We start from the raw sequence: 24,216 nt of genomic DNA on the forward strand, positions 1-24,216 counted from the left end.
TGCTTTCTTACCCCAGATTTGAGTAGGCTGCAATGATGATGATGATGATGGTGATGATGATGTATGGCTTGGATCTCTGCCCTCTGTAGCATCCATTCATTTTTACCATCGTGCTGAATGGAAAATAAATTCCAAATGCAATGAATGATCCTACCACCACCACCACCCTCCCTTGTAGTTGTTGTAGTTATTAACTATTTACAATATAGCTGACCTTACCCCCCGACGGGGACTCAAAGTAGCTTCCACAAATCAAAACAACACAAATCAAATGCGAAAAAACTAAAAACAATTGTTGAAAAGTAGCAGAATTAAAAACAATATAAAAAACAAATCTGTTAAAATACAGATTTAAAAAACAAAACAAAACAGCACAGCTCTCATAAAAGCCTTTTCCTTAAAAAAACAAAAACAGTCAGTTCCCAAAAGCCTGTTGGAATAAAACAGTCTTCGCTGGATGATAGAAGGACAGCAGGGAGGGAGCCTGTCTGGCTTCTCTGGGGAGAGAGTTCCAAAGCCTGGGAGCAGCCACCAAGAAGGCCCTCTCCTGTGTCCCCACCAAGCATGTTTGTGAGGGTGGTGGGACTGAGAGAAGGGGCTCAAAGATCTCGGAGCTCAGGCAGGTTTGCATGGGAGAAGACGGTCCTTCACATAGCTTGGACCTAAGCTGTATAGGACTTTATGGGTCATAATTGACACTTGGAATTGTAGTTTTTCTAATGTGCCATTTCGGTTTAATAGGAATGTCTTCTGCCAGGTGATGCTCCTTGAAATCTGATCTGCTTTAGCAAACACATTCTCTCCCCAAAGACTTGGAAGCTCCCAACGAGCAGGAAATGCAGGCTGCTGCCCCAGTGATATGCCTTAAACCAGGGGTAGCCAACATGACGCCCTCCAGATACTATTGGACTGCAACTCCCAGCATCCCTGTCAACTGGGCTGGTTGGGAGTTGGAGTTCAACATCTGGGGGCCACTACAATGTGCTGCCCCAGCCATAAATGGACCTCCTTACTCCATGGGAAGCCCACTAAGCAGACAAGCCCATGGAGGTTGCTGTGTGGCCTCCCACTCCTGTTTTGACTGCCATGCTTGCTCCTTGGCTCAGAACTAGCTCCTGCCCAAGCACCCGCCTGCGTCCACTGTAGGGGGTCGGTGGTGCTTCCTTCTCAGCTGATTCCTGCCTGTTTCCTGCTAGTGCTCTGAGCTGTGTGGAGGAGGGGAGCAAGAACGCCTGGTGACCTGCCCGGAACTTGGACGGTGCGACGAAGCCCTCCGCCCAAACAACACCAGGCCTTGCAACGTCCACCCCTGCACCAAGTGGACAGTGGGATCCTGGGGGCAGGTAAGCCAGGAGTCCTTCTCCTGAATCCCTGATGGGAAGGAATCCAGAACGCTTTTGATGATTGGAAATTAGAGTGCTACTCCCCCCTTCCTCGGGGTGGTCCAGGGCAGGCTGTGGCTGGGTGGTCTGAAGTCCTTTTTGATCTCTTTAGTGCACAGCCATGTGTGGGGGAGGCATCCAGAAGAGGCAGGTGAAATGCATGAACACCAAGACTGGGGAGGTGGAAGAAGACAACAGCCTTTGCGACCACGAACCGTGGCCGGAGAACACGCAGAAGTGCAACCCCCAGGAATGCAGCCCCAGCCCACCAAGTAAGTGGTGGGGTGGGATGGGATGGGCGTGTCAGAAGCTCGTCCTACACTCGAGTAGGACCCTGGCAGAGACACATGCCCGACTGGCATGTTCTCTCCCTCCTGGTTGTTCGTTCGGGAGCTTCAAAAGCTTTCTTCAGCCTGAACATCACAGTGACCGATGCCAACAGACATCGGCACACTTAGGGATCCACAGAGTTTGTGCAGCTTGTGTAACAGACCTCAGCAACTCAGCATTTTGGCTAATCTACTTTATTTACATATAAACACACACGGAGCACTGCAACATGGCTCCCTCTCTCTCTAGCATCAGACAGCAAAGAGGAAAAGGACAAAGAACAATAGTCCCGCTTCACGGAACACAGTAACACAAATATCTTGTGTCCGTCACTTCCCACTCTGTGGAGCCAAAACATATACCATCATGTGATAGACAAGAATCCCATGACTGCAATCATGGAGCAAGAATTCTAACAGGGCGGAGGGGTGGGAGAGTTAGAGATTCTGCAAGATGTGTTAGTGGTGAAGACACAAGAGTCCAGCCTCTGGCCACGGAACTGGTAAGAACCAGTTTAGGAGGAACCTAACCAAATATTAAAGTGAAAAAACAGCTGCAGATAAGGTGCAAGGAGGGTTCTGTATGTTCAGTAAAAACTTTGTGTTGAGTCAGTGTTTTCAAGGAGCATGGTTAGATGAAGAAATGGCAATGTGCTAGGTGGCAGAAGTGGTTGGCTAGAGAGTAAAATAGCCAGGATGTTGCATATTTCATATATGGGGCAGGGGGTGTTAGTGGAATGTTCTCAAATATAATGGTTTAAGTGTCACTAGAAAAATTCAATATATTTTTCAAAACTTTTTTTAAAAAGCATTTTCACAGTGTTTTTTTATATGTGTCTAGATTCCACCAGAGCCACAGCAACAGGGGAAGGGGAGTCAGCTCTTTCCCTATCACCCCTATGCAATTTACCTCTTTAAGGGCTGAAGGCCTGGGTAAAAATACAAGCAATTGGCTGGTGCCTTAAAATAGATGGTGTTGGTGCCAGGCGGGCCTCCCTGCAGAGAGCATTCCATAAGTGTGGAGCCACCACTGAAAAGGCCACTTCTCCCATCAGCCTTAGCCACTCAGTGCAAAGAGTACACTGTAGAAATGTTGATCTCCTCCCAGCAAGCCCCTTTGGTGCAACCCCCCTCCACCTCACCACTTAGAGGTCCAGCACCACCTGCCTGCTTCTGGTTTAAAAATGCAAACTATGCAAACGCTCCCGAGGGCCTGATCCAGCATGGCCTGTAAAATTGTCCTGGCTGTTGCCAAAAGATTACACTGGTTTTCTGTGCAAGGGCAGGGCACAGGAAATGTTAGCCTTGCAACAAATGCCTTTCTCCAGAAGAATACTTGTTACTCATGGTAATAGCTCTGAGAGATAAAGTGGGAATACAGATCCTGAGGTGATGATGGATATACAATGGCCTTGATGTATAGGGTCATGATTTCCCCCCACATAAACGATGCAAGACAATGTGAGGGAATGTGGAGGGCTAAACACTCTGGGTTTTTTAATAGCCTATATTTGGTTTATGGCCCAGGGCAGGAAGCGCTGATGGGAAAGAAAACATATCCTGCTGAACTCTGGAGGGAGGGCAAAAGTCTCATCCGCTTGCCATATGAAGTCAGATCCTTGCTAAAGCTGCAGGCCTGGGCACAGAGGTGTCAGGTCCCCTTGGTCTTTAGTGCAGAACTCCATGCAGGCTGCTGCAGAGTGGTTTTACGTCATAGAATTGTGGAGTTGGAAGGGAGCCCAAGGCTCATCTACTCCAACCCCCCAATATGGGATTCACAGCCTCCTCGTGGGGCATTAGGGAAAATGATCTGCAAAATAACCTTCCAGGATAGAAACACAACAAACACACTCCTTGGATTCCTAGCAGCTATGAATTTGTAAATGAACGAACTCAAAGCAGCTGAACATGTTGAAAACTAACACCACGGATTTGTATAAGGGCAACTCTCTTCCCCTCTGTCCTTCTTTTTATGTTTATGCTCCGAAACTGTTCTGGAAACCCAGCAGTGTTACACGAAAATGGTGTTTGGGGTTGTGACCAGGTAAAGAAAAGCTTCAGGAACCAAACAACTGAAGTCTCTGGCTTCTGCTATGGCTGTGTATGCATGACGAAAGTTGCCGCTTCTGCAAGGGGAGAACTGGTGAACGTGGCAGGCACTGTATGAATTTCAGCCGCCCCTTGCTTCTTTATCCCTCTGAAGACATAGCTTCCGGAAACTGATAATTAAATGATCAAAGCAGTGGCTTTGAAAACAATTAAGAACATAATAAGAGCCTGGCTGCTGGATCAGGCCAAAGGGAGCCCATCCAGCATCCTGTTCTCACAGTGGCCAAACAGATGCCCCAAACGGGAAGTCCCCAGGGCAATGGCCTCCTCCCACGCTTGTTCTCCAGCATTGTAAGGTAGACTGTCTCTGTCTGTGGAGGTTCTATTTTAGGATTCATAATCAACGAAGAAGAGCCTGGCTGCTGGATAGGTCCAAATGGGGGCCCATCTACTGCAGCATGTTCTTCTTGCAGTGGCCAGCCAGATGCCTCTGGGAAAATAGCCTTGGACTGGGCAGGCGGAAGGGAGAGGAAGCTATCCCTGCTTGCAGTGCCCCCACTGTATGGGGGAACATAGTGGGAGGCCAAAACAGGTGCACAGAGGACTCTGTCTGCCCCCCCACCCGGGGGGGTGAGAAGTCAGTGGTGATTCCGCTTATGGTTTATAGCAGAAATGCGATGATTGTGTGGCATTAGGAGCTGCCTGAGTGGAAGCAGGCCCTTTGCCCCAGGTGATGATGCTTCTCTTCCCAGCATCCTGCCTCCCTTTAGGAAGTGGGAAGTGTAGTCATCAGCAGCCCATAAACCCATCCTGGATTCTCTATGTGGAAGATCAGGCTATTAATAAACTCGCTTCTTATCAGCTGCAGAAGGCTAATAAAAATGTAGTAACACAGAATGTTAAGAAGGAAGAGCAGTGTGTGTGTGTGTGTGTGTGTGTGTGTGTGTGTGTGACACTGTGCAGCTGTGGCTTGTCAGCTTCCCCCAGTTTAAGACTGAACAAGGAGCCAAACTTTATAACTAACAGGGATAAATTAACTGAAAGCCATGAAACAAGATTGCGCAAATCACCAAAGGAGGATCCTTCAGTCGCTGCAGAAGCCCGCTTTCCCCTTTCTGTCACAGGGAAAAGTTGTTGCTTTTAAAATGCCTTGAGTGAAAGCATGTGTGCAAGCACATGTGTGTGCAAGCTGGTTTGCATGTTAGGCTGAAAGCCAAACTGCTTGGAAACATACCTTCCAACTTTCCCCAATGCAAAACCAGGACACGCAGCTTCCAACACGTGCGCCGGGGTGAATCACGTGACCTGCATCTCGCTCTCACTCTGAAAATTTGTGGGGGGGATTGGGGGGGGACACAGTGTGAGATTGTAGCACCCAAAATGACTACTGGGATCTTGTGAGGGGGGAAATGGGATGTTCTGTCCTCCCCCCCAGGGCATTTGGAAGGTTGTAATTTTGGGGGGGATCAGTCTGGCTGACTGAAATTGCTGACCTCGTCAGACAAGTTTCTTATTAAGACAACAACCTTAGCTGGCCACTTAAGTGTCCTCATTGGCATCCCAAAAGAATGAGATGGATTAGAAGCATAGAATTGTAGAATTAATGAACCCCTGTGGTCATCTAGTCTAACCCCTGCAACACAGGAATCTTTTGCCCAATGTGGGGCTCGAACCCTTGATCCCTGAAATTCATGCCGTCCTTACTGAACTATCTCAGCAAGAGCTACAACTAGGGGGTGGGGTGGTGCCCTCCAGGCTGTAGGCCTTTCCTCCACCCTCCTCACCTAGCTGCTTTGATCAAGAACCAGAGTATATATGAGTGAGCTGGAAGCAGACTGGTAGCTGGAGACACAGACACATGAGTGCTCTGTGCTGGATACAAACCTGTGATCAGTGGAGATGCAGTATCTTTTAGAATCACATAATTGGAAGGGACTCCAACTAGTCCGACCCTCTTCAGTGCAGAAATCACAACTGTTGGGGTGTTAATGCCATGAGCCCTTCCATTTTATGCTCAGGTTAGTCCCTGTAATGAGCCACTTGACAGCTATCATTTATTGAGCATCCTGTGTGTGTGTGTGAAGAGTTGTCTTGCTCTGGGAGAAGGACTCTCGGCTGCTAAGATTGGCAGAGAGACAGATGCTGGTTCCTTCCTGCAGAAATAGCTCCCTGAAAGAGCCCTCTTGAAGGCCGGAGATAAGAGGCCTTGCCGAGAGGAAGCAGGGCTCCATCAGAGGCACCAAAGCAATATTCCCAAGGTGTTCTTCTCCGCAGCTTCCTGTGGCACCTTTCAGATGGTGCTCAGAGCATCTGAGCTGGTGGGAGAAGTCAAGGCAGGGTGGGCGGGCAGAGAGAGAGAGCATCATCCTCTGCAACTCTTGGCTAACTCCGTGGCTGCGTTTCCTGACAGCTCTAGTCAAGAACTAGTTCCAAGGTACGGTTCTTCCTCCCTGGAGGAATCTCCATGGAAACATTTGAGTCTAATAATGCAAAATCCAAGTGCAAAATCCATCCAGACAAAGGGATGGAGGTGATTTTGTGTTCAAAGGGGATCCAGTAGGAGCCAGCTCGAGATCCAGGAAAGGCAGAAATTTCTCTTTACAGGCCTGGGGGCTTCTCCAGATAATATCCACTCGCTCCCTTCCCCCAGTTTGCCCCTTTGATGCTGTAGGAGGGGGTGTTTGGTGGGGTTAGCTGTAACCTCTGACACAGTGATGTCATTGTTTGCTGAGCTGAAAGAGACCTTTGTGGTCAAACTAGACATTCTTTCCGCTGATTCCTTGCTGCTCCTTTCTGTCTGCGTTGCCCCAGAGAGAAAAGGGTTTGCAGCTCAGCTGCCGCCCCTGTTTTGGGACCCCAAAACTCTTAATAAAGCCCCAAAGACCTTTGAATTCTCCTTTGATGTGTTGTAGAAATTAGAAAGCACTGTCTCCACTTTTGAAATCCCTTTCTGCAGTAGCATTGATTGGATTTATAGCCCATCCCAGTCCGGAGGTCCAGGGTGGGTGACCGACAGGTGCACATTACAAAGGCAATTAAGATCAAAGGCAAAGCCAAGCAAACGACTTCCAGTCTGCTACTATTTTGCAAGTGGCATTCAGTTGCATACTAGCAAATTCAAATTGAGGTGGCGTTGCTGACACTTATTAGTTGTCCTTTTACGAAAAGTAAGCTCAAAGTGATTTAACGTATACTGCAAAAATGAAAAGCATTATAAAACTGGAACAAAACAAAAGCTAACAACATTTGTATGCATAAACGGCATCCAAACACATCCCACCCAATGAAGGAGGCTGCAGGATCTGAAACACTCCAAGTTAAAAGCCGTTTGACATGGATTTGGCTCTGCACTTATTTGCCCCGCTCTTTCAAGGCACAGGTCCACACTTTAAAGCTCGATGTCCAAGTTTTTGGGGGGGTTTGCCCAGAGCTTTTCCTGGTAAAACCTGCTCTTTAGTGTTCAGTCAGAGCAAATGTCAATTCGGGTTTTCCAAGGATTGATGCTTGCGCCAATAGAGCACTAAAGATCAAGTTTTTGCAGGGAAAGCTCTGGAGCAAAAAGGGGGGGGGCACTCGGATACAGAGCTTTAAAGCACTGGCTGTGCCTGGAAAGAGCAGAGGGAAGGGAAGTGTTGATATGCCCTCTGTTATGTAGCAAGCCCACTTTCTTCCCAGACTTTGGCTTTTTGGAGTAAGGAAGGTGATGGGGAAATACTCCAATAAGTGCTTGAATCTATAACATATGACCTCCCTGCAAACAAACCAGGATGGTTGTGCATTAAACAGCAGATGTCATGTCACTTCCCCACAAACGCTATGCAAACAAGTGAGGATGAAGGCACAAGAAGCAGGTCATCTGGAAGTGACTTGGAGTAGGTACACATACACACTGACAAATTCAAATGTGTGAACCCTCTTGGGTTCACATGTGAAACTTATGATGCCCCTGATTCTGAGTCCATGATCTCAGAGGGGAGGAGCCAGCCCCTTGGGCACATGTGCACAAAATTTCAGATCAGTGGCCCGAGAGGGCCTATTTAGCATCCAGCCTCCTGTTCTGACAGTGACCAATATCAGGAACCAGAGTCAGGGGTAGGTCAGCAATAAAAATACTGAATGAAGTTTACACTTTATTCAAAGAAACCAAAAGTGCAGGCCTGATGATCACAGTAACTCTTCCCAGTAGGTCTTGTCCCAATGAGGCGGTTGCAAGGACCCTGCCTTTCCCCCGCTCTCTAAGGCTCCTTTCCTGGTTCCTTCCCCAGCAACCTGAGGCTCCCTCTTCATACCTCTTCCGGTTCTGGGAGACCAGGAAGGAAGGGGAGCTGGTCGCAGCAGGAGCTGGAGACCCCCTGGCTTCTTCAGCAACCTGCCTCATTGCTGCTGCTTGGCTCCGCCCCTTCCCTGCCTCCTCTTCTGCCCCTGATTCTGGGCTTCTCTCTGCCACAGCCTCTTCCTGTTCACTAAACCCTGTTACCTCTTCAGCTTCTGATACCACCTCCTCCTCCTCCCAGGCTTCTCCCTCTGACAACTCATCGTAGTCCCACCACAGGTACCCTGGTTCTGAGTCTTCTTCCCTGGGGGGGGGGGGGTCCCCAGCTGGTGCCTTCTCACTCCTCTGCATCCAGCCAGTCCATGACAACTAGCCAGATGCTGTTATGGGAAGCCCACAAGCAGGACCCGAGTGCAAGAGAAGTGCTCTTCTCACTTGTGATTCCCAGTATCTGACCTTCAGGCCTCAACCCTGGAGGAAAAGCACAGCCACTGTGGCTTGTAAGGCTACGCAGATAGCCTAATTTTCCATGAATTTGTCCAATCCTCTCTTAAAGCCATTCAAAGTAGAGGCCATTGCTACATTTTGCAAAGTTACGATGATCTATGGATCTGTACCCTTGCATGCAGGAATGTTTTTCCTTTTTTTACACAGATTGCAAGGAGCAAGCACAATATGGATTAAGACCATGGAGGTTGATTTTCCCCTTGATCTGGACCCAATCTGGACTGGTCTCCTCCTGCCTGCAGTTTGCACTGGGGTAAACCTCCAGCTGGGAAAGGGTTAAAGCCCCCAGATCCCCATGCTGAGGTCCTGGGTCCATGCTGGCATCTTCTGAAGGGAATGAAAAAGCCTCTGCATTTAACAGTACCGCTAAGTAGCTAAGACATTGCCTAGTTTGGCTCTCTTGCACACTTTTTAAAGCTGACCCGACAATTCCCTCTCTCCGAGCTGCCGTTTCCTTATCTAGGAATGTGCATCAAAGTTTGTTTCTGTGACCCTGTGAAAAAATTCAACCTCTTCCCTCCAGGCTTAGCAGCAGATTTAGGAGTAAACCTTCTGAATAATATCCAAAGAGGGATTTGATCGCATCGAGGCCTTGTGAGTTTCTGCTGAGTATGATTTGGCACGGAGGGACTCAACCAGCCCTTAATTAAAATATTCAGTTTGCTTTGCTGTTGAGCATTATGCTTTTAAGTTGCCTGTCTGGTGGGGGGGACGGGACTTGAGAACAGACGCTTACATTATCAGCTGCAAAATATCTCCTCCACACGAAAGGCTGCCAATGTTTGTTCCCCAGTTGGAGAAATTCCATGTTGTAAGGCTGGCCTATCAGTGCTGGCCCCAGAACCACACAGTAAATCCTGTGGATTGTAGCTCTTCTTAAATGGGCAAATGCTTCAGATGTCCATAGCTGCCCCAGCGGCTTTTAAAAGTGGCAGGTAAAACCTACAAGTTATTGGGATCTAAAATTACTGGGTTAGGAGTTTGTATTTCTCTGGACCTTTCAACAACCCACTGATTAAAATCAAGATGTGTGGCTTTCAGTGCTGTGCTCCCCTGCAAGCCAGCTGGGGCTTCCTCACCCCAGCTCCCTGTCTCTGTTTCCAGCAGCAGCTCCCCCAGCGCCAGACCAGCACCTCCAGCTCCTCCTCTTCCCTGTTATCATCCTCATCGTTGTCAGCTTCTTCTCCTCTGGTGGGGGCTTTGTGGGGCAGGAGGCATGGTGTCTGGGCCTGGCGGAGGCAGCCCAATGTGCCCCATCAACAGCTCCTCCCTCCACCTCCATGGGCACCTTCTTTTGCATGGGAGTCTCTTGGTGCCAAGCTCTCATGGAGCCAGCTGACTGGCGTGAGAACTCGGCACCGAAAACAGGACATCCAGTCGTGATTTTGGCGTGCACTGGTCAAATCTGGACTGTTGACAGGTATGAGTCTCTAGCCAACAATCTACCCAAGGCAGTATCCACAGACCTCCCAAAAAGTAAATCCCCTTCAGATTATAATGGTGACCCAGTGACTACCTTCACACCCTGTTGGCTTCCAGATGTTTTGGACTACAACTCCCATCAGCCCCAGCCCATGTGGTCATGCTCCCATCATCCCTAGCTTCATGCAGCCATGCTGGCTGGAGCTGATGGGAGTTGCAATACAAAGCATCTGGAGGGCACCAGAGGCTGGAGAAGGTTAGGGGCAGAGAACCTGAAGCTATCTTGTGACTGATCAACAGCCTGACAAGGCAGCTTCCTGGTTCCAGCCCCCGACAGAAATAATCACAATCAGCAGCTGGAAAACTACAAATGCCTGTTTATACTAATCTGGAGAACAGCACCAGAGCAGCTGCAGTCGAGGCTGGGTGATGTATTGATACATCGTCCAAGACTGGTTTGAGGGTCAGAGCGCAATGGTGCCTTCACCCAGTGGTAGATTGTGGTTGGGCCTTGGTTGCCTCCTCCTTCGTGGGGCTGGAACTGCTGCTGGATGTTCCTCCCTCTGCTTTTCACGATGTATCGCTATATTGTGATGTTTAGCTGGTGATACATCATGATGTTGAGAAGCCCAACCCTACTCATAACACTAGAACTTGCGGACGTCCATTGAAGCTGAATGTTGGAAGATTGAAGATGGATAAAAGAAAGTACAGTCATACCTCGGGTTACAGATGCTTCAGGTTGCGCGTTTGCAGGTTACGGACGCGCCGAAACCCGGAAGTACCGGAACAGGTTACTTTGGGTTTCGGTGCTCGTGCATGCGCAGAAGCGCCAAATCTCAACCCGCGCATGCGTTGCAGACGCTGCGGGTTGCGAATGTGCCTCCCGCACAGATCGCATTTGCAACCCGAGCATCCACAGTTCAGTGGTACCTCTACTTACGTTCACCTCCGGTTACGTATCCTTCAATATGTATGCAGCAAACCTGGAAGTATTTTTCCAGGTTTCGCCATGCGCGCATGCGCAGAAGCGGCACCTCCGGATACACACACCTCGGGATCCGACCGGAGCTCCAGAATGGATCCCGTGCACAACCAGAGGTACCACTGTACTTCTGTACAGAGTGCATAGTTAACCTGTGAAACTCGCTTGCACAGGAGGTAGTGATGGCCTCCAACTTGGATAGCTTTAGAAGAGGATTTGGCAAACTCATGGAGGAGAGGGCTATTGATGGGCTCACTAGCTGTAATGGCTCTGCTCTGCCTCCACAGCTGGAAGGAGCAATATTTCTGAATACCAGTTTCTAGAAAGGACAGGAGGGGAGAGGACTCTTGTGCTGGGATCCTGCTTGCGGATTTCCCATGATGGGCATCTGTTTGGCCCCTGTGAGAAGAGGATACTGATCCGGCAGGCTGCCCTTATCTTGCTATGGAACCTCCAGACTGCTGACCTGTTTGTTGCATGGGTGTGTTTATAAAAACATACCAGACCTTTTGTATTTGTTTTCCAGGGTTAGGCTACAACTGCTTTGCCTTTTTGTGCAGGATGGTGCTATTCACTCACAATACTTGAACACTGCAGGAAAATAAACTTCCTGATGTGCGATTTGCAAAAGCGAGGGAAGGTTTAGCCTGTGATAGAGCTGGCGAGCCAGAGGTTTAGAGGTCTTAACCTCTGACCTGTGCGAGGTCATGACTGCTAATCTCCATGGACTAGGAAATGGCTCCTGTGTTCCAGACACGTTTTTTATCAGTAGGCAAAAGAAACCTCTCTCTTCAGCCATTGCCTTTGGGAGGGGGGGAGCTGCCTAATGCTCTAGGGGGCTCCCGGGGAGACTTCATTGTGGGATTGGGGTTCCCCACACATGCGGGGTGTTTTGTTGCAGTGTCTACTCTGCATCATTGTCCTAAGTAGACACACACTCCAGCTATTTAATCCTGATTGCCCTTCTTGTCCCTTGTACAATCCAATAAGTTAAAAAGACACCTCGCCAATTACCCATTTGGAATTGTTGAACAGCCCATTTGGAATATCAAGCTCCTGTCTAGTAGCAGCCCGGGGCTATTGTGGCTGCAATACACACCATCCATTGAAAGCACATAACATTCCCCAAAGACTCTTGGGAACTGTAGTTTCCCTCTCTCAAAGCCATCTCCTCGGTCTCCCCCCTCCCCAAAGTAAGAACCATTTTGAGGTGCATTTTTCAGACTGAGGATGCCTGGCATGGCAAAGAGCTGAGCACCACCTCATGTCCTGCCTTTGGGGTTACGTGGCTTGCACATGTGGTTTGCTAAGGGTCTCCTAGCAACTCCCAGCACCCTGCACAAACTACATTTCTCAGGACTCTTGGCAGGGGTGAAAAAGTATGGTTGTTAAAGTGGTAAAGGTAAAGGGACCCCTGACCATTAGGTCCAGTCGTGGCCTACTCTGGGGGTTGCGGTGCTCATCTCGCTTTATTGGCCAAGGGAGCCGGCGTACAGCTTCTAGGTCATGTGGCCAGCATGACTAAGCCTCTTCTGGAGAACCAGAGCAGCGCACGGAAACACCGTTTACCTTCCCGCTGGAGCGGTACCTATTTATCTACTTGCACTTTGATGTGCTTTTGAACTGCTAGGTTGGCAGAAGCAGGGACCGAGCAACGGGACCGCCGACCTTCTGATCGGCAAGCCCTAGGCTCTGTGGTTTAACTCACAGCACCACCTGCGTCCTAAAGTGGTATAAGAGTGCTATAATAATAATAATAATAATAATAATAATAATAATAATAATATTATATCCCGCCCTCCCCAGCCAAAGCCGGGCTCAGGGCGGCTAACAACAGTACAAAAGTACAGCATAAACAACACTCTAAAATCATTCATTATAAAATTAATTAATTCAAGCCACTGGCAACCATTGGGCCAGAGCTCCGCGAAGATTGCCGAGAGAGGGAGTCAGGCTGTGCCCTGGCCAAAGGCCTGGTGGAACAGCTCTGGCTTGCAGGCCCTGTGGAAAGATGTCAAGTCCCGCAGAGCCCTGGTCTCTTGTGACAGAGTGTTCCACCGGATCGGAGCCACAGCCGAAAAAGCCCTGGCTCTAGTTGAGGCCAGCCTAACTTCTCTGAGGCCTGGGACCTTCAAGATGTTTTTATTTGAAGACCGTAAATTTCTCTGTGGGGCATACCAGGAGAGGCGGTCCCGTAGGTACGAGGGTCCTAGGCCGTATAGGGCTATAAATACACAGTGCGGAAGGGATGCTGGAGGAGCGCTAGGCGAGGAACTGGCTGCGTCAGCCCAGTGCTCAGTGAGCTGTTTATGAGCTCTGAGCCTTGGGAGTGATGGGAAAGAGAAAGTGATCATGAGCTCATTGGAGGAGCTGAGCGCCTTGCCAAGCATCCAAGCAAGCCTCCTGGTTCTCATTCCACATCACTGAGCAGCAGGTTAATCCCAGGCCATTCCTCTTGGCTGTAAATGATTAGCGATGGGGTGGGGGGAGGTGGCTTCACCTGGTATCGCCTGAGATAATGGGCTAAGCAGAAATTCACTCTTGTGCTGGAGTGGGAGCCTTGTCAACTGATTCTGGTTCTGTTTCCTCTGCAAGCCTTTACATTGGAGAGAGGTTGGGGGTGATGGAAATACAAAAGCAAAACAGTCTCTCAAGCATGAAGTTTAGTTCCTTTCTCTGACAACGGGCTTAGTTTTAACAGCATCAGGCACCTTCTTAACCATCTTTCAGCTGGTTAAGGAATTTTATAAACAGCTTAAATAATCTCTTTGTTGGAAGACCCCAGTAAAATAATCATGAATAATATGCAAAGAAAATCACCATAATTTAGAAGCAAGCATACAAAACTAAATTGTGTGTCCCAACAAGCCGTGATCCCACACACTCCTCCTCATCCAGCCTGACCCACAAACAGCCAAAAGCAAACTTTCACACATTGTATTAGCATTGGGGGATGGGGGTTTCTCCAAGAGGATTAGCACAGCTGAAATAAAAAGTCTGGAGGAAGCCTCTTGGGTGTAAATTAAGCTACCGTATTTTTAAAAAAGAAAATAGTGGAAGATTAGGAGACAGATCATCATTCAGGCAATGGATCCAGTTGTAACAAGTTGCCAAAGCCTGAGGTCATCCTAATCCACAAGAGTCTGAAAAGTGGCTCCCTATTCCTTAGTGTGCATGTGATCTTCCCCACCTTATAGTTGTGATATAAATAAAAAAATTGCTCCATTTACAGAGTCCTTTTGTAGGTTCTCTATCAGTAGGAGAAAATAACAGAGACCAACCAGAGAATATTGAGAAGCAAAGCAGCTAGTAAGCCTGATCTTTATTAACTGTTGCAACAGGGTGCTCCCCCACACACAGGAGAGGAGGAAGACCCCGAGCCATGCACACAAGCCCTTATTTTTAAATTGTCCGCCCTGGATTCCAAGACCACCCCCAGTAACATCATACCTACATCACAGAAAAGGCGGTCTACAACAGAAATCTGAGTGCTTTGTTTATCTCCTATCTGGCAAATTACCTGATAGCATTATCTGGGTTTTGGCCACTCTTTTGTTATTATAACTACTTAATTCCTGAATCTAGGTCACAGGTCACAGGCTCACACCCTGTTCATATCTTGAAAGTGCCCTTGAGACAGAATTTGTGAGGACAGGATTTGTGAGGAAAAAGACAATGGGGAGGTTTCCCACTTTGACCCTGCAGAGAAATATTTGAGGTCAATTTGTTCAGGACCTTTTTTGTGGAGTTTCAGACATGTGGTTTATATATACAGTTATGAACATTTATTTTTTTAATATATGACCTTAAAATTCTTATAACAGTTGGAAAGAGATGATCTTGAAAAAAGGTAGTATTTGCAGATGTCACTGTTGGTGACATAAATTTCATCCAAAGTGAGTGGTGGTGATTTCTGTGAGCATGGAGCACTGGAACACGCTGACAGAGGTTTGCAGGGGCTACTTTCTGATGAGAAAAAACATGCAGAGATTGCTTGGGGTGTGTGTGTGTGTGTGTGTGTGTGTCTGTCTGTCTGTCTGTCTGTCTAAAGCAGCAGGTGGTGTGGATGGGAGGAGTGTCTCCAGGTTGCAAATGAGATGCACAAACCTAGAGGATCTAGACCAGGGGTCAGCAAACCTTTTCAGCAGGGGGCCAGTCCACTGTTCCTCAGACCTTGTGGGGGGTCCGAACTATATTGGGGGGGGGGATGAACAAATTCCTATGCCCCACAAATAACCCAGAGATGCATTTTAAATTAAAGCACACATTCTACTCATATAAAAACACACTGATTCCCGGACCGTCCATGGGCCGGATTGAGAAGGCGATTGGGCCGCATCCGGCCCCTGGGCCTTAGTTTGCCTACCCATGATCTAGGCAGCCACAGGAAAGATCTGGGGGGGAATCCCTGTTCTCACATCAATCGCTGCAATGTGGTTTTTAGCACTCCATTGTTTTTTCACCCAGGGGAACATTTATCTTGAATATGGACAGATCTGAGATGAGTGGTGGTGAGATGCACTCCCTTCCAGCAGTGCAGCATCTGTTTCACATCAAGAGAGGCAGGATGGGATTGGGGGGGGGGCATTTGCATGAGTGCTTCAGGTGGTGGAAGGGGAGGGGACAGAAGATGGGCAGCAGAGTGTGGGAACTGAGATGTGCCTCCCCCCCCCCCCCCCCGAGTTGTGGGATGAGAAAGGAAAACCCTTCTTCTCCCTTCCTGGCTCTAATGGGAGAAGACTATGTGAATCAAAGGAGAGAAAGTTTTTCTCCCTCTCTCACAACAAGCAGAACTCTTGGGTATCCAGTGAAGCTGAACGTAGAAAGATTCAGGACAGGTGAGTTTCAGTATCCTGTCAGAACCCTGGCACCTCCTTCCCAAAGCCCAGGAAGCTTCTGCCTGGCTTGGAGAGGGGGGAGACACGATTCTCATGTGTACAATGTTGCCCCCCACAATGGCCCTCACAAGCTGGCGCCTCTAGCCCCAACCGTTCCCCTGCAAAAATAATGCATCACACGCCACTGCTCAAATCCCGCTACGTTGTTTTCTTCCTGCAGGTTTTGCCTGCGAGCGCGACAGGCTCTCCTTCAGCTTTTGCCAGACGCTGCTGTTCCTGGGCAGGTGCCACCTCCCTACCGTCAGCCTCCAGTGCTGCCAGACATGCCGTCAGCAGGGCCATGGCCCCCGGGACCGCGGGAACGAGCGGGCTTCCCGGAAGTGAGCACTCCCATCACCTCAGGACGCTTTCAGGCGCAAAGAAGCCAGCGGTGGCCTCGAGGGAGAAATGGCTGCCTAAGACACCTCGCGGGCTGCTTTGAAGGCAGCTCAGCCACCATCTCTGTCCCATTGCTCTCCTCTCCTTCCTCCCATGGGACCTTGGCTGGTGCTGTTCACCAAGGTTGTACAGGCATGGTGCTTTAACTCCAGTTCCTCTCACCAAACTGCCCTCAGGGCTACCCAAGTCTGCTGCCCTCCAATGCACAGCAGAGGAGGATCTGCTCTGCAAGGCCACGCGCTGCATCCCACAAAAGCAATAACTCTTGGCATGATCTCAGAAACATATCTGGTGCTATCGTCGGGTATATTCAGGTTTCACTCAGTGTTGGCGGGCCAGCACAAAACTCTTGACTTGAGTGATTTCTTTTTTAAAAAAAACAAACAGGAAACACATGCATTTTTTTTTTTTTTTTTGTATTTTGTAAGAACAGGCATCCAGCATACCTGACCAAGTCGCTTGACTGTTTGGTTGCATTTGTTGTGACAGGGATGCCTTTCTCCCTGGTGGTTGGTGGGAGGAGCTCAAAGTGGCAGTGAAATGTTCCCCATTTCAAACTTGGTGAGCCAGCTGGTCATCACACTTGCTCTATCTGGGAGGACCAAAGCATTGGGGTTAAGAGTTGTTTGGTTTTCACACAAGTTGAACTAAAACTAACCTCTCTGGCTTGAGTCTTTGAATAATAGAACTGTAGAGTTGGAAGGGACCACGAGGGTCATTTAGTCCAACCCCCCTGCAATGCAGGAATCTGTGGGGCTCAAACCCACGAACCTGAGATTAAGAGACTCATGCTCTACCGACTGAACAATCCTCCATATCTAATGCCCTGTTCTCTGGCTCAGCAGTTCAATATCTGTCAGGGTGAGCTGCCCTTTCTCTCTAGACTGCTAAGTTGGTTACCCTGAAAAAGCCCAAGACTATCAAGATCAGTTTCTGGTTCCCACCCCCACCCCAATTATGTAGCCCTGGAAGTTGGGACTGCATTTGTAGTATCATATCAATATCCTTATTGTCAAGAATGCTTTCTATCGTGCACTGGTAGTCTCATTTGGGTATTTAGCATGTGTTAAGCAAGGAAAAGGGAGCCTGTGGCCTTCCAAGCATTGTTGGGACTGCATCATCCCTGTGTCAGGACCCTGACCAATGGCCTTGTTGGCTGCTGTGAACTGGAGCTCAACATCTGGGGAGGTAGGGATGTTGGGAAATTCCAATGGATGAAGAAATGGGTGATACTTCCTTCTTCCTTCCATGTCAATCCAGCAAATATGATCAGGACTCCACTGTTGTTGTTTTCAGTTCACAGCAACAATCATGTTATATATGGACATTGTAACCAAAACCCCATTCTTTCAGGGTGCCAAGGTGGCATAACATCAAAATCCTTCAGTAGTTAAGTTATAATTTGCCAATGTGTTTTTTCTAGGCCTCATCATTCTACTTGTGTCAGGGATACACCCTCTCTCTGAAAGGATCATTGTAGACTTTCTATGAATATGGAATTAACATGTCATTATTATTTTTTAAATAAAAAATACATGGGAAACCATCTGGCCCTGAAGATTTATTGTTCCTTAACTTGGAATTTTCATATGGACTGAATTTTTCTCATCTAAAATGGCCTTATGTTACAGGTTTGTTTTCATTCTAGCGAAGCAATTTGCAAATCCATTGAAGACTGATTTATATAATTTGGCATAATATTATGTGAACTTTTGATGAATCCACTTGAAGTATCTTTGTATATATAACTAGAGGACATTTCCGTTCTTATTTGAAAGCTGATAATGTCAAGGTTTGATTGCCAGATCCACAGCATTTCTGATGTAGATCAATCAAAGATTTGGTTATTTAGTGCAAATAGTTTTAAATTGCTCTCAATGCATGGTGGGTAACAAATACTTAACAGTGTGAAAGCCATTAAGTACCAGCAGAACTAGCCGTGGATCAGTTGCATTATGTCAAGCCAGACCAAGGCTGTCGTCTTGTCTCTGTCTAGGGGGAGTGACAAAACCAATTATTTAAGACCACATCCAAATTTCTTCTCTCTCCCATGCCAGCCATGGAATTTCCCCAGTGATTCAGCACAGATACATGGGAATAAAAAAAACAACCAACTCTTTCCAAGGAGATGTTATGGAGGAGTGTCTTTTTTAATTTTTTTTTTTAAATGTCTGTAGCTCTCAAGTGTGTTAAATTAAATTGTTATAACAAAGTATGAGCTGTGCCTTTGTTGGTTTTTTCGGCACCACGTCTACATTTCTGCTGCCTCTTGAAGAGTCTCTATGGTTATCTTAGCATGGCTAAACAGGAAGGCAGGCACCACCCTTGGCCTCGCTGCATCACCTGCCCCTGCTCCATCTTCCTTTTCAATTAAATTCAAACCCTAGAGCCCCCTGACCTTGCTACTCCCCCCCCCTCCTGCCTGCTCACCTGCCCTTTTTTCAAACTGGTGAGCAGAACCCTCAATCACCTTGGCTGCCCTCTTCTGCACACCATCCAGCTTGTCAATATCCTTTTTAAGCTGTGATGCCCCAAACTGGACGCCGGACTCCAGGTGGAGTCTGTTGGCTGTTTCATTTATTGCAGTTGCATTTTGACTATGAGGGAAAGGAAGAGGTGCTTGTGGGATTTCTTGCCTCGGGCGCTGAAATATCTCATCTGGCTTTCAGTCCTCTGCACTTTGGAGGTGGAAGCTTCCCATTTGATGCTCCACCTCTGGTCCTGCTGATATGGAGGGCCCCCCTCTAGCTGTCAATCATCGTGGCAACACTCCAGCCAAGCTGAATGTAAAGCCTGAGGGAAGCTCTTAATGAAGCATGCTTGACTCCAGCTGTCAAAGTGGATAAAACTGATGGCTCTGCATGTGGAGGAGCAGGAGAGGGAAGGAAATTGTCAGACTCAGTTTAGGGTTAGCAGATAAGTGTGAAGAATGGCCCTGATCTGCCTCCACCATTCCTCTAAGTCAAGCTGTCATGTCTCTTCCTCCCAGTCTCGTCAAATGCTAAAAGGGTTCTTAAGTTGCCTGGGGTGTTAGGGGAAGAGTAGTATGTCTGGTGGGGGACATGTGCTTCTGGGGTAGTTTGTCCACCTTTGGTCCCTACCCTGCACTCAGCTCTCACCTGTGGCTTCTAGAAACTGTCAGCATGCAACAGTGGCCACACCCCAGAAACTTGCTTCAACTGGCCAGCTAAACCAGGAGAGGGTAGCTGATGGGACTCAAACCCTCAGTGGGTTAGGGACTTCCTCTACATGCAAAGTCAGGCTCTGGATGATTGAGTGGATAAGACCAATAATGGGTCCGGTGGTCAAGAAGGAGGTTTCTGCATGTGCTGTAGAGGGAAGTGAGGGGCAGATGGGGCTTGTCAACCCGGGAACGTAGCCCATCTTGGAGAAGGAAAACTCTGATTCTAAACCTCCACTGCCTTGTGGGATATATTCACGAGAAGAAAAAGCTAAGGTGTAAACCCTACACAAATCCAGAGTGGGGTCCTTAAGGTGTCTTGGACACTTTCTTCCGGCAAACTCCTGTAGCCAAGCTGGTGCTAAACGTATTGCTCTGCTTTCCTTTGGACCACATCAGCGAGGCCAAGAGATAAGTCTGGTTGTCTGGGCAGCCCAGGACCTTCATACACAATGCCCAGGCTTGCGCCCCAGAGAGGCGTACTCCATTGCCTCTCAAGACAAACTGATGCCAACAACAAAATGTAAGTTGTCTACTTGAGACAGGCCAGATTGTTTAATCAGCCAAATGTTTGTTTCATATATTTATGAAATTTAAAGCTAAGACAAGTCTCTGAAATTGACAAGAGTCTCAAGAAATTGACAAAAGTGCCCCTTCCACTCTTTGAGCTCCTCTCCGCTTCAGCAGGGCTCATGCCAGAGAATAACCTCCTTCCCAGTAGATTTCATGCCTTTTCTACTCGGCACGTGGCTGGAAAAAGTAGCGCCGTCTTTCATTCTCATGAGATTGTTCTCCAAAAGTCTGTTTCCTGTAAACACTGAGTCATATCTGGTTGCTATTGTGAACGGTGATACTTTTTTGCTTTTCTAGACCATCATGTTAATATTGTACTAACTTTGCAGCACAAAGTCGGAGAGAATACAACAGCTGGGCTCCCATCCTGCACATTTGCAAATTTGCCAGTACAAGGGAAGTGAAATGATGCTCTGCGCAGTCATTTGGCACCAGCTTGGCTGCAGGAGTCGCCGGAAGGAGGCGTACAAGGTGCCATCCAAGGGACGCCACTCCAGATTTGTATAGGGCAGGGGTCAGCAAACCTTTTCAGCAGGGGGCCAGTCCACTGTCCCTCAGACCTTATTGGGGGCCGGACTATATTTTGGGGGAAAAAATGAATGAATTCATATGTCCCACAAATAACCCAGAGATGCATTTTAAATAAAAGGACACATTCTACTCATGTAAAAACACGCTGATTCCCAGACTGTCCGCGGGCCGGATTTAGAAGGTGATTGGGCCGGATCCAGCCCCCGGGCCTTAGTTTGCCTACCCATGGTATAAGGTTTACTCCTTAGCCTTTTCTTCTTCAGAAGATGTCTCACAAGGCAGTGGAGGTTTAGGATCACAGTTTTCCTTTTCCTAGATGAGCTATCTTCCCAGGTTGATGAGCCCCACCTGCTCTTCACTTCCTTCTACAGCACATATGGAAACTGCCTTCTTGATGTTGTTGTTGTTTAGTCGTTTAGTCGTGTCCGACTTTTCGTGACCCCATGGACCAAAGCAGGCCAGGCACTCCTGTCTTCCACTGCCTCCCGCAGTTTGGTCAAACTCATGCTGGTAGCTTCAAGAACACTGTCCAACCATCTTGTCCTCTGTCGTCCCCTTCTCCTTCTGCCCTCCATCATTCCCTACATCAGGGTCTTTTCCAGGGAGTCTTCTCTTCTCATGAGGTGGCCAAAGTATTGGAGCCTCAGCTTCACGATCTGTCCTTCTAGTGAGCACTTCTTGATGTAATCAGTACCAAATTAGGTGGGAACCTGCCAACCATAGGTGTGTTTTCTAATATGCATCCAATACCTCCACCCCATAGTGGTGTAGTCTGTTGACTTTGCAATGCCTTGTGAAACACACACTGAATTAGTAAATTATTCTGAAACTGCAATAAGCAAGGCCTTCTTAAACCAGATGTTAAGGGGAAAGTCTGACTTATTTCTCTACCCTTGGGTGATGCTCAGCCTGGCTGCAGCCAACAAATATATAACAGCTTTACAGACTAATTCTGCATTTTCTGATATTGATACAGTGGATGGTATAGTTGATATTATAAAACACAGAAGAAAGTAGTTGTTCAGAAGTCTGGGAACAAATTGCATTTTCAGTACAGTGGTACCTCTGGTTACGAATGTAATTCATTCTGGAGGTCCGTTCTTAACCTGAAACCGGTCTTAACCTGAAGCACCACTTTAGCTAAGGGGGCCTCCCGCTGCTGCCGCGCCACCGCCGCATGATTTCTGTTCCCATCCTGAGGTAAAGTTCTTAACCCGTGGTACTACTTCCAGGTTAGCGGAGTCTGTAACCCAAAGTATTTGTAACCTGAGGTGTTTGTAACCCTGAAGTTTTAATATATTAAGTGTTTTGATCCTCAAATATTCTTGCCCTTTTCCAAAACAAAAAATTTAAAAAAATGTGTCGAAGACTTTCACATTTAATTCTGTTACCAAGAAGATGCCCCATCTCACATGTCGTTTACCAAAACAAACATTTGGTCTTGTTGCACATTAATGCTGCCTTCAGCTGGTTTCAATAAGGAGAAGGCTCCAAAGCAGGGAGAGAGAGAGTGTGTGTGCTCACCATACTGTGTTGTTGTTTTTAAAAGTCCTAAACAGCAAAGACAGAAAGCCCATCCTAAGATAACAATGTAATCCAGATGATTTTCAAAAGGAGGAAATTACTTTCACAGCAAGAGGAATCTTTATTATTATTATTATTATTTTCGAAACCTGCGTTCTTGTAACAGGCGGCATCAGCCAGCTCTTACCCTTTGGGGCACGAAGCGTCGGCATGAAGGAAAAGCTTTCAAGCAGATTTTCCAGTGGGGGTGAACATCTGCGAAGCCTCAGCCATGCAGAAAAATGAGGGCTGGAGCTCTCGCAACCCCGGCAAGAACCAGCCACGGCGAGAGGGAGCCTGTGGGGAGGGGGGCAAAGAACACGCAGGCACACTGTGGCCCCTCTCAGCTTCATGAGGTCCCTTCTTCACACATGATGGCTGGAGAAATCAGAAGAAATGTGAAAACACTTTTCTTTCCAAAGGGAAGGATAAGCAGGGAAAGGTTTTCTTATGAGTTCTTCGCGCTATAGATTTTTTCCTCCCTCTCTCATAACACCAGAACTTGTTGACATCCACCGAAGCTGAATGTTGGAAGATTCAGGACAGATCAAAGAAATAACTTCTCCATGCAGCACATAAACTATGGAACTCGCTGCCACAGGAGACAGTGATGGCTTCCAGCTTGGATGGCTTTAAAAGAGGATTAGCCGGATTCAAGGAGGAGAGGGCTATCGATAGCTGCTAGCCTTGACAGAGGTTATGCTCTGCCTCCGCAGTTGGAGGTAGCAATGCTTCTGAATACAGTGGTACCTCAGGTTAAAGACACTTCAGGTTACAGATGCTTCAGGTTACAGACTCCGCAAACCCAGAAATAGTACCTCGGTGTTATGTACTGAGTTGAATAGGATCCAAAAGGCAGCAGTCTGATTTGTCCTAGAACAATAGGATTTAGAATACAGCAGTCTGATTGGTCCACAGGAGCCACCCAATCCAGCTCCAGGTGGAAGTGAATCCACAACCTGATTGGCCTACAGGTGAATACCAGAATTACTTGGGGCCCATTGTGTAAATAATGTATATAAAAGCAGACATTCTGGAGGAACTTCCATTCCTCCTCACCACTATGAGCTGAATAAAGAGCATGAAATCCACTCTCGACTCCAAGTATATTTCACTCGGGTTAAGAACTTTGCTTCAAGGTGAGAACAGAAATCGTGCTCCGGCAGCACGGCAGCAGCAGGAGGCCCCATTAGCCAAAGTGGTGCTTCAGGTTAAGAACACTTTCAGGTTAAGAACGGACCTCCGAAACGAATTAAGTTCTTAACCCGAGGTACCACTGTACCAGATTCTGGAAACTACGGAGAGAGTGCTTCTGTGCTCTAATCCATCTGGGTTTCCCATATGAATCTGGTAGGCCTCTGTGAGAATAGGATGTGGAAGTAGATAGGCCATTGGCCATATCTCCTCTTATATCAAAGAGTTTTTCACACACACCCCCTCGCTGTATGTTTCTCTTTCAAGTCCTATTTGATTGTTGTACAGTACATCGCTTGGACACCTTAGGTCAGCTTCCTCCAATCTGGTACCCTCCTGATGTTTTAGGCGACCACCCCTCAGTCCGCAGAGCAAAAGTCAACATGCTCCAACATCTCATTTTCACAGCCTTCAGAGGGCGGTCTGTTTCGTGCCTCCGAGGGTTGCTCATTACAAAGGAAGAGTCATAGTTCCAAATCCTTGGAAATCCCAACAGATGTTTGAATTGTCCCAAACATTTATGAGAGTGTAACTGAATACCAGCCCCCGCTTCCCATCCTTTCTGAGCAGCAGATCTGTTTCCCAAGCCCCAGAGAGAATCATGTGTCAACCACAGATGGGAACTTTGTCTGCGGTGTGCTCCATTCACCGAACACACATCCTCTACTATGAGAGAGGAAAGGAAACGCTCAGCTTTCCAAATAACACAGAACCATGGGAAAAGATTCCAGGTGTAAATTAGCGGAGAGGGATTCTGTTTGACAACCTTTGTTTAGGTGGAGCAGGGATGGATGGGGAAGGAGGTAGCTAAGCAACAGGCTGAAACCACAGATTCCATAACAGAAATACACTCGAGGCAAGTTTCTACGATCAGGCTTTTTTTTTTAAGGACTGGAGGTGTGAAGAGATACAATTCTAGGGGTTATCAACACACTGAACATTAGTAATTCA

At 47.7% G+C, this 24,216-nt stretch overlaps 1 protein-coding gene across 2 annotated transcripts in view; it reads left to right on the top strand.

The window, feature by feature from the left end:
- ADAMTS7 (ADAM metallopeptidase with thrombospondin type 1 motif 7) overlaps nucleotides 1–18,438 on the top strand; it is a 67,766-nt gene extending 49,328 nt beyond the window's left edge. For both annotated transcript variants that reach the window (XM_079953599.1, XM_079953600.1), the window contains exons 22-24: nucleotides 1,197–1,343; nucleotides 1,495–1,654; nucleotides 16,006–18,438. In XM_079953599.1, coding sequence (XP_079809725.1) covers nucleotides 1,197–1,343; nucleotides 1,495–1,654; nucleotides 16,006–16,169 — 471 coding nt within the window. In that variant the 3' untranslated portion in view covers nucleotides 16,170–18,438. The remainder of the gene's footprint in view (nucleotides 1–1,196; nucleotides 1,344–1,494; nucleotides 1,655–16,005) is intronic.
- The last annotated feature ends 5,778 nt before the right edge of the window (nucleotides 18,439–24,216 follow it).

This window comes from Podarcis cretensis, assembly GCF_951804945.1.
Source record: "Podarcis cretensis genome assembly, chromosome: 14".
In the NCBI taxonomy this organism is placed as follows: domain Eukaryota; kingdom Metazoa; phylum Chordata; class Lepidosauria; order Squamata; family Lacertidae; genus Podarcis; species Podarcis cretensis.